Source organism: Pleurodeles waltl, chromosome 4_2 (assembly GCF_031143425.1).
Source record: "Pleurodeles waltl isolate 20211129_DDA chromosome 4_2, aPleWal1.hap1.20221129, whole genome shotgun sequence".
NCBI classification, from domain to species: Eukaryota; Metazoa; Chordata; class Amphibia; order Caudata; family Salamandridae; genus Pleurodeles; species Pleurodeles waltl.
The window spans coordinates 139,119,702-139,133,543 of NC_090443.1; the positions used below are offsets into that span (position 1 = coordinate 139,119,702).

At 41.3% G+C, this 13,842-nt stretch overlaps 1 protein-coding gene across 2 annotated transcripts in view; it reads left to right on the forward strand.

Moving 5' to 3' along the window:
• Positions 1 to 12,942, forward strand: part of SP1 (Sp1 transcription factor) — a 136,591-nt gene extending 123,649 nt beyond the window's left edge. For both annotated transcript variants that reach the window (XM_069230964.1, XM_069230963.1), the window contains exon 6: positions 6,902 to 12,942. In XM_069230964.1, coding sequence (XP_069087065.1) covers positions 6,902 to 7,212 — 311 coding nt within the window. In that variant the 3' untranslated portion in view covers positions 7,213 to 12,942. The remainder of the gene's footprint in view (positions 1 to 6,901) is intronic.
• The last annotated feature ends 900 nt before the right edge of the window (positions 12,943 to 13,842 follow it).

Below are 13,842 nucleotides of genomic sequence, written 5' to 3' on the forward strand. Positions count from 1 at the left end.
TTATTGCCATCACATCTCTAAGAAGGGTGAGTGAAATTCAAGCATTTACCATACAAGAACCATTTATTCAAATACACAAGAATAAAGTAGTTCTACGGACAAATCCAAACTTTTTACCAAAAGTTATCTCACTTGAATCAAACGGTAGAATTACCAGTATTCTTCCACACAGCCAGATTCTGTTGCTGAAAGAGCACTACATACATTAGACATCAAAAGAGCGCTAATGTACTACATTGACAGAACAAAACTAATTCGAAAAACAAAACAATTATTTATTGCTTTCCAAAAACCTCATACAGGAAATCCAATTTCTAAACAAGGCATTGCTAGATGGATAGTTAAGTGTATTCAAACCTGCTATCTTAAAGCAAATAGAGAACTGCCTATTACACCAAAAGCACACTCAACCAGAAAGAAAGGTGCTACCATGGCCTTTCTAGGAAATATTCCAATGGCCGAAATATGTAAGGCAGCAACATGGTCTACGCCTCATACATTTACCAAACACTACTGTGTAGATGTGTTAACTGCACAACAGGCCACAGTAGGCCAGCTGTGCTACGAACATTGTTTCAAACAACTTCAACTCCTACAGGCTGAACCACCGCTTTTGGGGAGATAACTGCTTACTAGTCTATGCACAGCATGTGTATCTGCAGCTACACATGCCATCGAGCGGAAAATGTCACTTACCCAGTGTACATCTGTTCGTGGCATTAGTCGCTGCAGATTCACATGCGCCCACCCGCCTCCCCGGCAGCCTGTAGCCGTTTAGAAGTTGATCTTGAACATTTGTAAATTTGTAAATATATTACTTTAAACTTCATAATGTACATACGTATTCACTCCATTGCATGGGCACTATTACTAGTATACACAACTCCTACCTCACCCTCTGCGGGGAAAACAATCTAAGATGGAGTCGACGCCCATGCGCAATGGAGTCGAAATGGGAGGAGTCCCTCGGTCTCGTGACTCGAAAAGACTTCTTCGAAGAAAAACAACTTGTAACACTCCGAGCCCAACACCAGATGGCGGGATGTGCACAGCATGTGAATCTGCAGCGACTAATGCCACGAACAGATGTACACTGGGTAAGTGACATTTTCCATATATATCTAGTCACAGTCTCCACTAGGTAGTTGACCTACTTTCTATGGAAATATAACATTATTTTATTTGCCTTCATCATTCACACCGATTGAATCTTCATAAATTGTCCCCAAAAAATTAGACGCTCACATTAGCTGCAGTCTGGAAAGTTCTGGGGTGCTCTGTCAAGCGGGGGCTGAGGAAAAAGGGGGTGGGTGGGTCCCGTCCCAAAACGTGTTTTCCCCATGTTTAATATCTGTAGGGTTTTTTAACAGGTCTACAGCCCGAACTGCTGGATGGAATTACACTAAATTTGTCAAAGGTAGCTCTTGATCCAGAATACCCCCTTTTTGTTATTTGGTGTAAATCTGTTCAGTAGTTTTTGAGATATTAAAGAAAATTCAACTGTGTATATAGAGGGACGGGAAGGTTCTGCAAACATTCCCGATCTCGTGCTGAGATCTGATTGGCTGCCAACACTTCATTAAGGATGTGTTGGCAGCCATCATGGGACTCTGCTTCAGCCAAGTCCCTGAAAAAAAAGATTAAAAAACAGAAAAGGGGTCAGGGTATGAACACGCTGACCTCTTAGCTCTGGTGCTGGGGTCCCAATGGCAAAAAAGGACTTAAAAAAACAAAAACATGCCGCAACTTAATGACCGCGCTTGTCCTTGTAAAGCCCCCGGGTGAGCCAGGTCCCTGTGGTATATCAAAAATAAAGGGGGGGTGGGATGTAAAGGGCACCGCTCCTGGGCTTACTTACGCCTTGGGAACCACCACCTCCCTGGGGCTTAAATAGTGGCAGTGGGATGCACCTCACCCCTACCCCCCTTGCAGCCACAGTGACCACCACCTCCCAGGGGCAATTGTAAGTTGTACCATAATATCTCACTGAGGCTGAAATAAGATAATGAAGGGGGTCCGTTGCGGCCCCCTGGCCCCAAGAACCGCCACTCCCAGGGCCTAAGGTAAATGCAACTTGTTCCTTTGCCATGCACTAACTACCTCAGATATTCCAGCACTCAAAACACATTTTATAAAGTCAATTAAAATATTAGTGAAAAATTAGCAGTCAAATTATTGATGAAAAAACTGTATGGTGGGGGAGAGAGTTAAAGTTACCTTAGCATGCAAATTATAGTTGCTTGAAATAACTAACTGTAACTGCTGAATTCATCTAGTTTTGTGCGAGTAAATTCTGCACCTAACTAGAATGTACCTGTAACCTTTAGTTTTCTAAAATAACTTTTTCCCCATTCTATTTTCTAACTACAACATCCCTGTAACCTGCAGGTTTTTTCAGTGAAAAGTGTGTGTATAACACACAGAGACACACACACTTCGGTAGAATACTTAAATCTCTTTTGAAAACCCTCTTTCCGAAGGAAAAAGAGGACATTGTAGCCCTATAGACTGCCATCATGTGAATGCAAAAGCACCATCTGTGCATTTTAGGGCCCAGAGACCACCAGTATCCAGTCATGCCCAGCAGGTGGCAGTTGCTTCAGTTCTTTTTTTCCGACTCTTGCCGACAGGATCTTGGAGCATTAGTTCAGCCTTTTTCTGACTCTTTCATCAAAGTTCTCACTAGGAAATTTCTGACAACTAATTATCTTGAATGATTTCATGTATCCATTTTGTTTTTCTATATTTTTCTGACAGGATTTTTTTTGTAATTGGTCAAATAAAATCCCATCTTAATTTGACAAGTGTCTTGCCTGTGGAAGAAAGAAGGCCAAGTCGGGCCCTTATGATGTCTGCATCATTTGCCTTCTTGAGAACCATGTTCCTGACAGATGTCCACACTGCAGGAAGTTTTTCAGACATTCCCTGAGAGAAAGGGAGAAGATTTGCCTTAATAGTACAAAGAAGCAACCCTGGCAACAAGCACAATCGGAGAGTGGGACATCCAGAGAGCGAGGAGAGGGTCAGTCCTTTACCACTGCTCTTCCACCTTTCTTTGAGGACTTCAGGTGTTGGAGATATATAAAGGGAAGCTCAGTTAATGTTGAAATGGAACAATGTGATTTTTAAGAGCAAAGACATCGACACATGGTAATATACATACATGTGCATCGTCTGGGTCGAAGAGGATTTGGTATCAAAGAATAGATTGTCAACGTCGAAGGAGACTGATGTTGAGGCGCAGAAGATTGGTGTTGAGAAGTGTCACTGTTGACACATAATAGAAGCTTGATGTCTAAGTGTTTTGAGGTAGTAAAAAGTTGATATTGAGGAGCCTGCTGACGTCAAGACCATCCAGAACTGCAGAAAAGGCCAAAAAATCAAGGCAAAGATATATGCCATCATCCCCAAACTCTTAAGTATTCCAGGGTATGCTCTCCATTGTCACCTACAGTGGTGCCAGACTTTCCTAGCCCTCTGCCTTCTCCATCATCTCCCCTTCCAGGACCTCTCTTCCACCTCCAGCATCTCTTCCACAATCTGTGAAAACTCCTCCTCTGAGGCCTTTTACTCCTTCGCAACAGTCGCGTTTCAGATCTCATCATTGTTCGCCAAGGTCCTGGCGTTTCTCATTTTGGCCAGCCCACAGATGCTTACATTGTCACCATTTGTCCAGGTCCAGATGCAGGTGACCTATTATACTTCCACTTCAAGCGTAGGCAGATACTCTTCACTACTTGCTGATTCTCCTCAGTGGATGATATGGACACCTTCCAGGAGGTCCTGGTGATAGGTGCTTTAAAATGAAACATCCAGATTCTGGCTCATGCACAATATACATTGATAATTTTTTAGTTGCTTCATCATAGATCAACATCTAGGTATCTCTCCTACCATTGGTTCCAGGCCTATTAGTGCCAGCAATGGACTTATTCCTCACACCGGTCTCCACTAAATCTGCTCCATCGAGGCTGAAAAAGACCTCCAGGGCAGGACTGTTGGAATGCGCCCTTTCTGCAGTGTTATCGACAAAATTTTGCTTTCCTCCTCCTATTTTTCTGACCCTGTTTTTGTTGGCTTTAGGACTCTGGGCGGCACTTTACCACTGCTAATCAGTGCTAAAGTGCATGTGCGCTCTCCCCTGGTATGATTGGCTTACACCTGTTTAATTTACTGTTCAATCCCTTGTGAAGTTGTATATCATATACCCAGGGCCTGTAAATTAAATGCTGCTAGTGGACCTGCAGCGCTGATTGCGCCCCCACAGACGTAACCTTTCAAACTTCTCAGGCCTGCCACTGCAGCAACTGCATTTGCAGTTTACTGCTGCATTCAAATGGCAATTCAAACTACTTGCAAAGATTTAAACTCACTTTTTTCTTCACCCAGACTCGCCTAAAGTAGGCCCTATATAGCCCTATGGGCAGTGTGCTGTGTATGTAAAAGATAGGACACGTACTGATGTTTAACATGTCCTAGTAATCACAGTCTAATTTGTTTTTCACTACTATGAGGGCTGCTTCTCTCATGGGTTAGCTTTCGGAATGCCCTTATATATTATTCATTGGTAATTTCTTATCTAAAAGGAGTAGCGTGGGCGTGTTTGAAATGTTAGTGAGAAATCCTGCTTACTGGTGAAGTTGGAGTTTACATTACTGTTTTAAAAATGCAACTTTTACAAAGTTGGCCTTTCTCTGTGCTTGTAACTCTACAATCCAGGTCTATGGCAGCGTGACAGCTACCTTCGGTGCATACTTTCCAGACAGTCACAACACAGAAGGGACTGGGTGTGACAGAAGAGGCATCTGCATGCTGGTAGCCATCCTGGGATGCGGATAGGGTGGGTCGTTCACACCTTACATGTCTGGCTGTGCCCGCCCTCACACCATGGGCTTCCCTGTTGATGTCTGGAGACAGGGTTGGGTTGGAAGAGGGTTGTGTTTCACTTGAAAGGGTTCCTTTTAAGTCGCCCCCTGAACACAGATTTTATTTTTTTGAGTATAAGTACAGAGGCTCTGACCCCATGATTTTTAGAGCACTTCTGGACCTGGGACTGAATCTCTGTCAGAAGGACTGCTGCACAAATGGCTCATCTGGACTGCTCTTCTGCTGTTGCCTGCGATTTGCTGGTGACATAGAGAACCTACTGGTTTGCTTTTCTGCTTGTTGCCCTGCTGCCCCCTTACTTTAGTTTCCCTAGGCACTGTTGGGCTGCCAGAAAGATAGCCACCTGCTTCGGTGTGCTAGCCTGCCTGCCCCTCAAGTGCCTCCCAAGAAGCCCAGTGCATGGGAAGTGCTGTTTCTAGCTCCTAGGCACCTTCTGTAATCTGCGCGTGGAGAGCGCTTGATTTTCCACTGTTGCGAATGGACTTAGCTTGAGGGGCTATGTATTTGCCCTACAACTCCTTGAGACCGAAGGCCTAAAGACTGTCTTCCAACAGTGCAAGCACTCCGTCCTGTGATGCTCCACAGGAGGGTGATTTATCCTGCACGAAAATCCAGAGCAAGGCCAACGTCACTATACTGAGGGAAGCCTCCATGTGTGGGCCTCCCTCATCGCCTCCATGGCCAGGGATTCCCTTCCTAGGGTGGCGCCAACAGACTCTTGCCTTCAGCAAGCTCTGCCCTCAATAGCATAGTTTGCTGCCTCAGTGAGCGCAGGGTGATGGATTGACAACAGTCTACCCCTTGACTCTTTTTCCCATGCCCAGGAAGGCTGAGTGCAGAAGACTGGGGGCCAGTGTGACTCGGAGTGCATGTACAGGGAAGGGCCACTGCTGCACGGTCCCTGACATTGGCGTTCCCATACCCACCAATTTGGGATATCCGCCACAGCTACTGTGCACGCAAGCTAGAGCGTACGCTTGCTGGTACCTCGGATAAAATCCTTCAGTACTTGTTTTGTTACTGAATGACCACTACTGGTATGCTTCAGGTGGTTTATCGAGTACTGGTGACTTGCATTGACATTTGGTAATTCATGTACCTTTTTCATAACCTGATTTATGTTCCTATACTCTGGTGATAATTCATGTCTGTATTTACCTAATACTCGGTCACATTTCATGCTCCGATATTCAGTAAGACGCTCTGGATACCTACCATGTCACTATAACAAGTATTACCTCAGGATTTGCATAGAGTACTTATGATTTGTGTCACTTTGTCTAATGTTATATGGCTGTAATACAGAAACATTTCTTTTAATCCTGTGTGGTCTTTGTGTATTTATTGTGTTGTGTGTGTGTGTGCGCGCGCTGCGCGAACGCTTTACACGTTACCCCTCTGCTACCAGGGAGTGAGCACAGGTTATCTTTGGTGTGCACATGCTCGTCCTGACTAGTGGTGGGTTTTGCCTGGCTGAGGTGCATATCCTTGCAAACCAGAAACCCCATTTCCAACAAGGACCCACTATTTTTCTACGCATAAGCTGCCCTGTAGCCCTCCCTCCCTCCCACCCACCCACCCATACATAGCATATTTTTAAAATATTTTTAGGCCACAGGGACAGAGTCCTGTAATGGCGACCACAACATTTTATTCCGAGTTGCTGCCAGACAATTAGATCGCTCTGTACTACTGGACAGGGCCCATTAGCATTACTCTCTTTCATACTATAGTGTGTTGCGTTGTTAGAATTAAGTGCCAAAATATAAAGCAAATTATACATGCATAGATCCCTATCTGTATTAATCTATGCTGTAGTTTGTGGTGCTACATGGTCATGACACCAAAAATGAAAACGGGTTACTTAACTTTGTAATATTCGAGGGGTTCCCGCATTTAACCAACTTGTGGTGCATCATTAAAGCACTGACCAACAATGTGTAGCTCGTCACTTTCTTCATTGTGCACTCTTTGATCAGTCTTTTAAAACTCTTGTTTTTTTTTTCCCATCCAGGGGAGAAGAAATTTGCATGCCCAGAATGCCCAAAGCGATTTATGAGAAGCGATCACTTGTCCAAGCACATCAAAACACACCAAAACAAGAAGGTTTCGCCCAATAGCACCGTGACTATGACAAATGTCCCTATGGATACTGGTTCGGACTGCAGCACGCCATCTACGCCCACCCCTCAGACTCTCATCACTTCGGGGATGGTAGCCATGGAAGCAATCTCCCCCGAGGGCATTGCTCGACTAGCAAATAGCGGTATCAATGTCATGCAGGTCGCTGACCTCTCCATCAACATAAGTGGCAACGGATTTTGAGGGGTAGAATGACCTGCGGAACTATGTACAAAAGTGGTGGCAGAAATTGGGTAGTGTGGTCCAAATGACAGCACCGGGAACAGGGCAGGATGCCCATTTGCCAGACATTCTGACCTTGCCCTCCTGGTTTGAACATTATGAAAAACCTTTGTGGTGGGTACAGTGCCTGCAAGCAAGAGCTGATGTTTGTTGTTGACCTCCTTATTCTGGCCCCACCTCCCTTTTAAGGTATACCTGAAGCCATCATGCCTTGATAAATGTATATGGTCAATGCAATACTTTTTAACTAAAAACAGATTCTATAAATATATATATCTATATATATAAAAATATAAAACTATAAATTGAGTTCATTGGAAAAAAGGAACCAGTGCTAAGACCAAAGTGTTTTGGTCGCCTTAGAGAGCCTTATATTTGACTATATGGCGCACGGGCAGTCTCCGACTGACCAATGTGTCATGAGAATACTATATTTTTTGTATGTTATCTTAAACACATTCTTGTTCCCGCTTTTAATTGCGTTTTAGCTTTCCCACTTTTTTTTTTGCTGGGACTGCTGCGCTTGTGTGTGGGCTTTAAGATTTCACTGTAAACTCCATCCACCCACTTTTTTTGGTTAGCTTCAAAGTTAATTTCCATCGCAGCAGAATATGCCTTTTATGTTTAACGCTGGCACAGCGTAATTTGAGTGAGCACCTTCCTTCACATCGTTTTTCAAGATGTAAATCCTTCAAGCAGTGTCCTTTGATTTTATATGCACCAGAAGTGGTCTGACAGGTGTCTTTCTTTTTGTTGGAATAGTTGGATTCATCTAATGTGCTTTGGCTTTTTGAGCAGTCCACATGGGATTGACTTTGACTTTCTTAGTTTAAAAAATGATGGCTTTATTGTGGAAAAGAGGGATCCCAATTGGGGCAATGAATTTCTTTGAGGATTTCTGTTGCTAGGAAATCCTATCATCCGAGGGTATAGGGAGCATCTTTCTCGAGTCTGGTAAAAGCTGTGTAGCCACAAGCTGAGAAGTTAAAAATCTTGCGACATGCAGCACTTATCTGCCAATCTCTGTATTTTTTTTTAGCAGCTCTTTGGAGTGCTTTAGTTCAATCTCCACTTGTGGGATCTCTGAAATTCAAAGCATCTTAGGTGTTCCTATTAACAAAGTATTTCCTCAAACTGCCACATGTGTATCCCTGGTTAATTGTATTTAATTAATATTTTAATAGGAATAATTTGAATCTTGGTTTACAATTGGTAACTCTTTTGCATGACCAGACCTGGTTAGTTACATTCACTTATGAAATCACTGCAGATCCCGAATTTGCTATTTTTTGTTTGTTTTCAGTGCTTTGATGCCATCTTGTAGTTCCATAATACCACTTGTTCCATTGCTTGCTACTTTATAGGTAGCCACACACATCAAGTGATTAAACAGAAAAAATATATAATTCTGCTGCCCAAGTAGGGTATAGAATCTGGCAGATTTCGTTTCGATTCTACCCCATTTTTCCTTACTGGAGTGGAATAGCTGAAAACACAGACTGAAAAATACACACAAACTTTATTTAAGTGGTATGTTAAGTAAGAACGGGTTTGTGCTCCAGGGCTCTGCTAGCTGCTAGATGGGATAATGGAATCTGATTAACTGCCTTACATTGTGCTTTTTATTGACTTTTTTTTAAATATATATTCATAGCAATTGTTATGAAAATGTATACCTGGTAAATTATATTTGTTATATACATTATGGGCCTCCCCCTACATTGCACAAACCCATGCCACATTCAGATCTAAACAAGGGGACAAAGATGAAGGGTCTCAAGTGGCAAAATTGCCTTTATATTTAAATTTTCTTGGCAGCCTGTCCATGTGTATGACTCTTTGCATAGAGCCCCTGTAAGCAGATTTTGATTAATTTGTATAGGAACAAAGAAGCAGATGCCTTTCTTGTGTACACTTCTTGTGCTCAGGGCACTAACATCGCTTTTTCCTGGACTGTAAGTTTGGACCCCTTATAAAACTGCAACTTTGTTTAATGGCAGTTGTAAAAACTAAGTGGATGATCATTGCGTCTTTGAAGCAAAAATGTGTACTTTCAGTTGAAGCTTTGCAAGCCTTGATAAAAGGGTTCTGACGGGAGTTCATGTCTATACAGTCAAATTGCTGTAACTATAATGAGGAAATCACTATGGGAGAAGCCTTTGGAAAATGCTGCTTTTCTTTCAGTGTCTGTGAGGTAATCTTCGACTAATAGTGCTGTTTTAGACGTTGCAGTGGAAATTTATTGATGTATTTTGATCCTCTGGTTTTGTTCTTGTCCTTAGATTATAATTATGTACCAAATCCCTCCAGCATCTGGTGGCTGCTGACTAGTCCCACTCGTCAGTCCACAGTGTTGTATTATTTTGTATCTTTTGAAATTGTACATTTTATGAGGACTTTGTGGCAGATGGATGCTCTGAGCAGTAACTACAACCGAGGCCCCAAAACACAGTTGTATGTATAGGAAGTGCAGATCTGAAGATGTCCATTTGTTAATCACTTTAATCTGGGGGGTGGGGGCAGAGTGATTTTTTTTATTTTTATATATATATAGCATTGAAAGGCACCACATTTGTTTAACTTGTTTGCCTTTTATTCTTAAACTGATAGCTATTGCATGACGATCTGCTAGATATTTTGGTAAAATTGTAAAATGTGTTTTTTTTTTTTTTTTTTTTTTTTTTTTTTTTAATGTTTTAAATCATTCAAGGCATCCGTTTTGAAGCCACCTGTTGTATAACAGCAGCAGCACACATTTATGCCATTGAATTTTTTCGATAGACAGTGCATCTTCACACGTGGTCTACCATGTTCGCGCAAAAGTAAAATATTTCTGTCTGGTATGTCACAGCTTATTCAGCATCCTGAACCCGTTTTCCTGCTTAGGTATGGCTGTTAGCAGCGAGTAAAACTCAACACAAGGCACAGTGTGCAAAGTAAAAGTTTCCATCTAGGACGATGGCAGGCTGGTTAGCTTAATTTTTTGCACTCGGAGATTTATCACGTTAATATGTTGTTTAAATCTTTTTTACATCATCGAAAATCACATTGTGATTTGTCAATTTTATATGTACAAGGTATGTATGCTAACACACACATATTTATATATGTATATTTTGTACCCTTTTCTACCCGAAAACAGTAAACTGTGTGTGAATTTATGGCTGCCGCTATAACTTTTGTACCAAAAAATCGAGGATTCAAATGGAAGGTGACTTTGTCACTTTAAAAGTTTTTAATTTTTTAAGAAACTAAACGTCATTGATTGGGGGGGGAACCTTTTATACTACCTCTTGTATTCCACCCCTCCTCCCCGAACACCAAGACGCCAAGGATGTTGAACTAGTTCTTCAAAGTCGCATGCCTGTTGTAAAAGTGAGTTTTACATTGGTCTTGTCATTGACACAAGTAAATTGTCAGCTGACCAATGATGATCTTTGTGTTACTAACTATAGTCAACCTAAGCCTTGCAGATCCCCCAGTCTTCGTCCGAAGCAGAGAGGCTTGGTAGTGATTGGCCTCTCCACCAAGTCAGTGTTTATTGTTGCTTATACTTTGGAGACTAATTTGTTTCTGCCAGGTCAATATTTGTACCCAAGCATGGTTGGTTACACTTGTGACATGCATACATCTGTTTAGAATTCATAAAGACTGGGTAACTTTGAAGGGCATGAGAGGTTAACGTAATGAGAATTTTATTTATGCTTTTTTTATCCATTATTTAAAAAAAAAAGTTTAGTACAAGCTACACCTGCTTCTATAGTAAGACTTTAAAGAGTTTTTTGTATTTATTTTCTGGCTTATGTCTGTCTATAATGCCATTTCTTTACGTAAACTGCCAGTGGATTCTTGAACTGATCAGGCAAAGTTAGTTGAGGATCACTGACTTTTGTTCATTTTTATTCCTTTACATGCGATCAGACATCTGCCTGCATAATGTGGAGAATTAGTTTTGTATTTGGGAATCTGCATTCCCTTGCCTGGTAAATGGAATGGGGACGTATGAAGTCTAGTTATGTATTGATCAGAGACTCCTATTTAAAGCACTTGCATGATAGACCAGATTGGTCAAAGCTTTCTGACCGGTTTGCTTTAGAGACCGTGGCACTGTCCGTTCCAATGCTTCGGGCGGGGATATGTTGAAATGGGGGCATTACTTAAACTGCTGGTGCGTCATTGAAGCCAATGGCTGTCAGCTGAGAAATGAGTTATCACTCCAAACTGAAACTTGTAGCGTTTTTAAACATTCCTTGTGGAAGAAAAGCGGTCAGAAAATAATTGAACATGAAATTATTTTCTTTTTTTTTTTTTTTTTTTTCCTAACCGGAGAAATTAATAATCTGGGATTTAACAAAACTGGCTTTCCACCTTCATTATTAGGATCTGTTTTTAGCGATGCCATCCCACTGCAAGATGCTTCATTTGTGCTAGAGACAGAAAATAAATTAACTAAAGGACTCCGATGCTTGAGATTTCTTAAGCACAAGTCTTGTATTTTATTCCAAAACAAGACTAGGCTGTACTAATCTGTAGTGTTTTGATTTAAAAAATAAAGTGTACCATGAAAGTTACTTATGGCTTGGTTTGATCCAAAGACACTGTTAAATGAGAACATCTGTACAACAACTTTGAAATAATGAAACACGTGACCTGGCTGGACGTTCCTAGCATGGTTTACAGCAAACTTGATGTTTTCTAAAGAAACCAAATTGGTTTGAAAAAACACATTTAAATACGGAAACAAATGCTGATACGCGAAATTCCAGCATGCTTTGAATGTATTTTTACAACCTACTTGACTTCTCGTCCTGATATGCAGTCTCAAAGACAATATTGTGTTTTGTTGATTTCAGCTAAGACTTTTCTTGGTTTAAACTGAATCTGTTAATATCAGTGGCATCAGCCTCCCCCAAGGATGGCTGTTAATGTTGGCTTTCTGAATCTGAAAAAATGCAAAATATTTGCTTTTCGAAGTCTGATTGCCAGAGACTATAAGTCATGTTCCATGTATTGTTAACGGGATTAGCAGCGGACAGTACATTGCAACTAGGTTCGTGCAGTTGGATGCCTGTTTGAGGTCCATAATTTCATGTGGAAGAACATATTGTCAATGTACTCTAAATTGCATTACCCATCTTAATTTGTTTTAAATATTTAAATCTTAAAGTCCTAGTTTAAGCATGTGAGCACCACTTCCTTATTAAATTGAAAAAAGCTTGGCCATCTCAGCAATGTTGGCTTAGTAACTTGCCTTGCTCAAGAGGGGAGCGTCCTGATTGCAGCTCACAGGGTCCTGAGAGTGAGGACATTTTGACACATCTTGATGATAACAAAGGGCCTTATTTAGAGTTAGTTGGATGGGGTGCTTCATCAAGACATGGTGGATAGGCTATATTGCACTTGTAACTTGGTGGATAAGACGTCTGCCACTCTTGTGATGGAGTATTCGCTCTGTCAAACTCGAAATAAGGCCCTAAATATTGAACAAAGGCTAACCAGGAAGGTTGTGAGCAAAGCATTTCTTTTTTTGGTGCTAAAACCTGCTTCTGATCAAACATATTACATGTAGAGCGTGCCTGTAACCTCTTTTGAGGTTTCCGTCCTTACCATAAAAACTGTGGAAATCGTTCAGACCCAAACACCATCCCCTCTCTCCTCTTCTCCCCCGCCCAATAAAGACTTTGCAATGAAGAGGGTTAGTAAAGAGATTTGTTTTCTGTGTGTATTATTGGCAAAAAGCATGTTTTTAATAATGTTTTTATCATGACTTGAAAACTAGCAGGAGTTAACTGTAAAAAGATCATAGGCATCAGCTGACAATTTACAATATGAATTCAGCAGTGGTTTGTGGCCCACCGTCTAAAGGCAATGGTAGTCTTTCTTTTCTCTAGAGGTAGAGTTTAAACGTTTGCTGTCCTTTGCCCACCGTCTACTGTTGTTGCTTGATTTAGAATTATGTTGATTCCAAGAGTCTATGCTTTGAGAGGTTTATTGAATGTTTGGATTTGTTTGGCCAGTTATGGCTATGCAATATAAACTTGCAGTTTAAGTTCTCCTCCTGCAACTTTAGAACGCTTCAAATGGACATTAGTAGAAAAGACTGTATCCTGGTTGAATACTTGTTGTTCATAGAATATGTGAAAGAGTGGGGAAACTCTAGGTGGGTATTTGGGGTGACCAGGAAAGGAATGCACTTTCCCTTTGACTACAGGTAGAAACTGTGGCATGGTTATAACTTTCCCCAGATAGCTGTAGATCTGTAGCTAGTTTAATTTAAAACTGTTATTTAACCCAGTTTTAAAACTGTTCAGATGAATTTCACCAGTGCCAGCAATTTGCTTTTTCCTTTTGATCAATAAACGTGTAACACAGATCTATTGTTATCCGATGTTGCTACGTTAATATTGAAGACTCGGTATTTTAATTTGAAATATGACTGCTGAAGTGGCAGAAATCCAACCTAATCATGACACGCTTTTCCAATAGAGAAAGTGATTCTCTGCTATAAAGGGAAGGCCCCCACATTCGCTGTGACCCATATAATGCTACTCTAATGCTTTATTGAAAGCCACACTGTCACTTACCATGTTA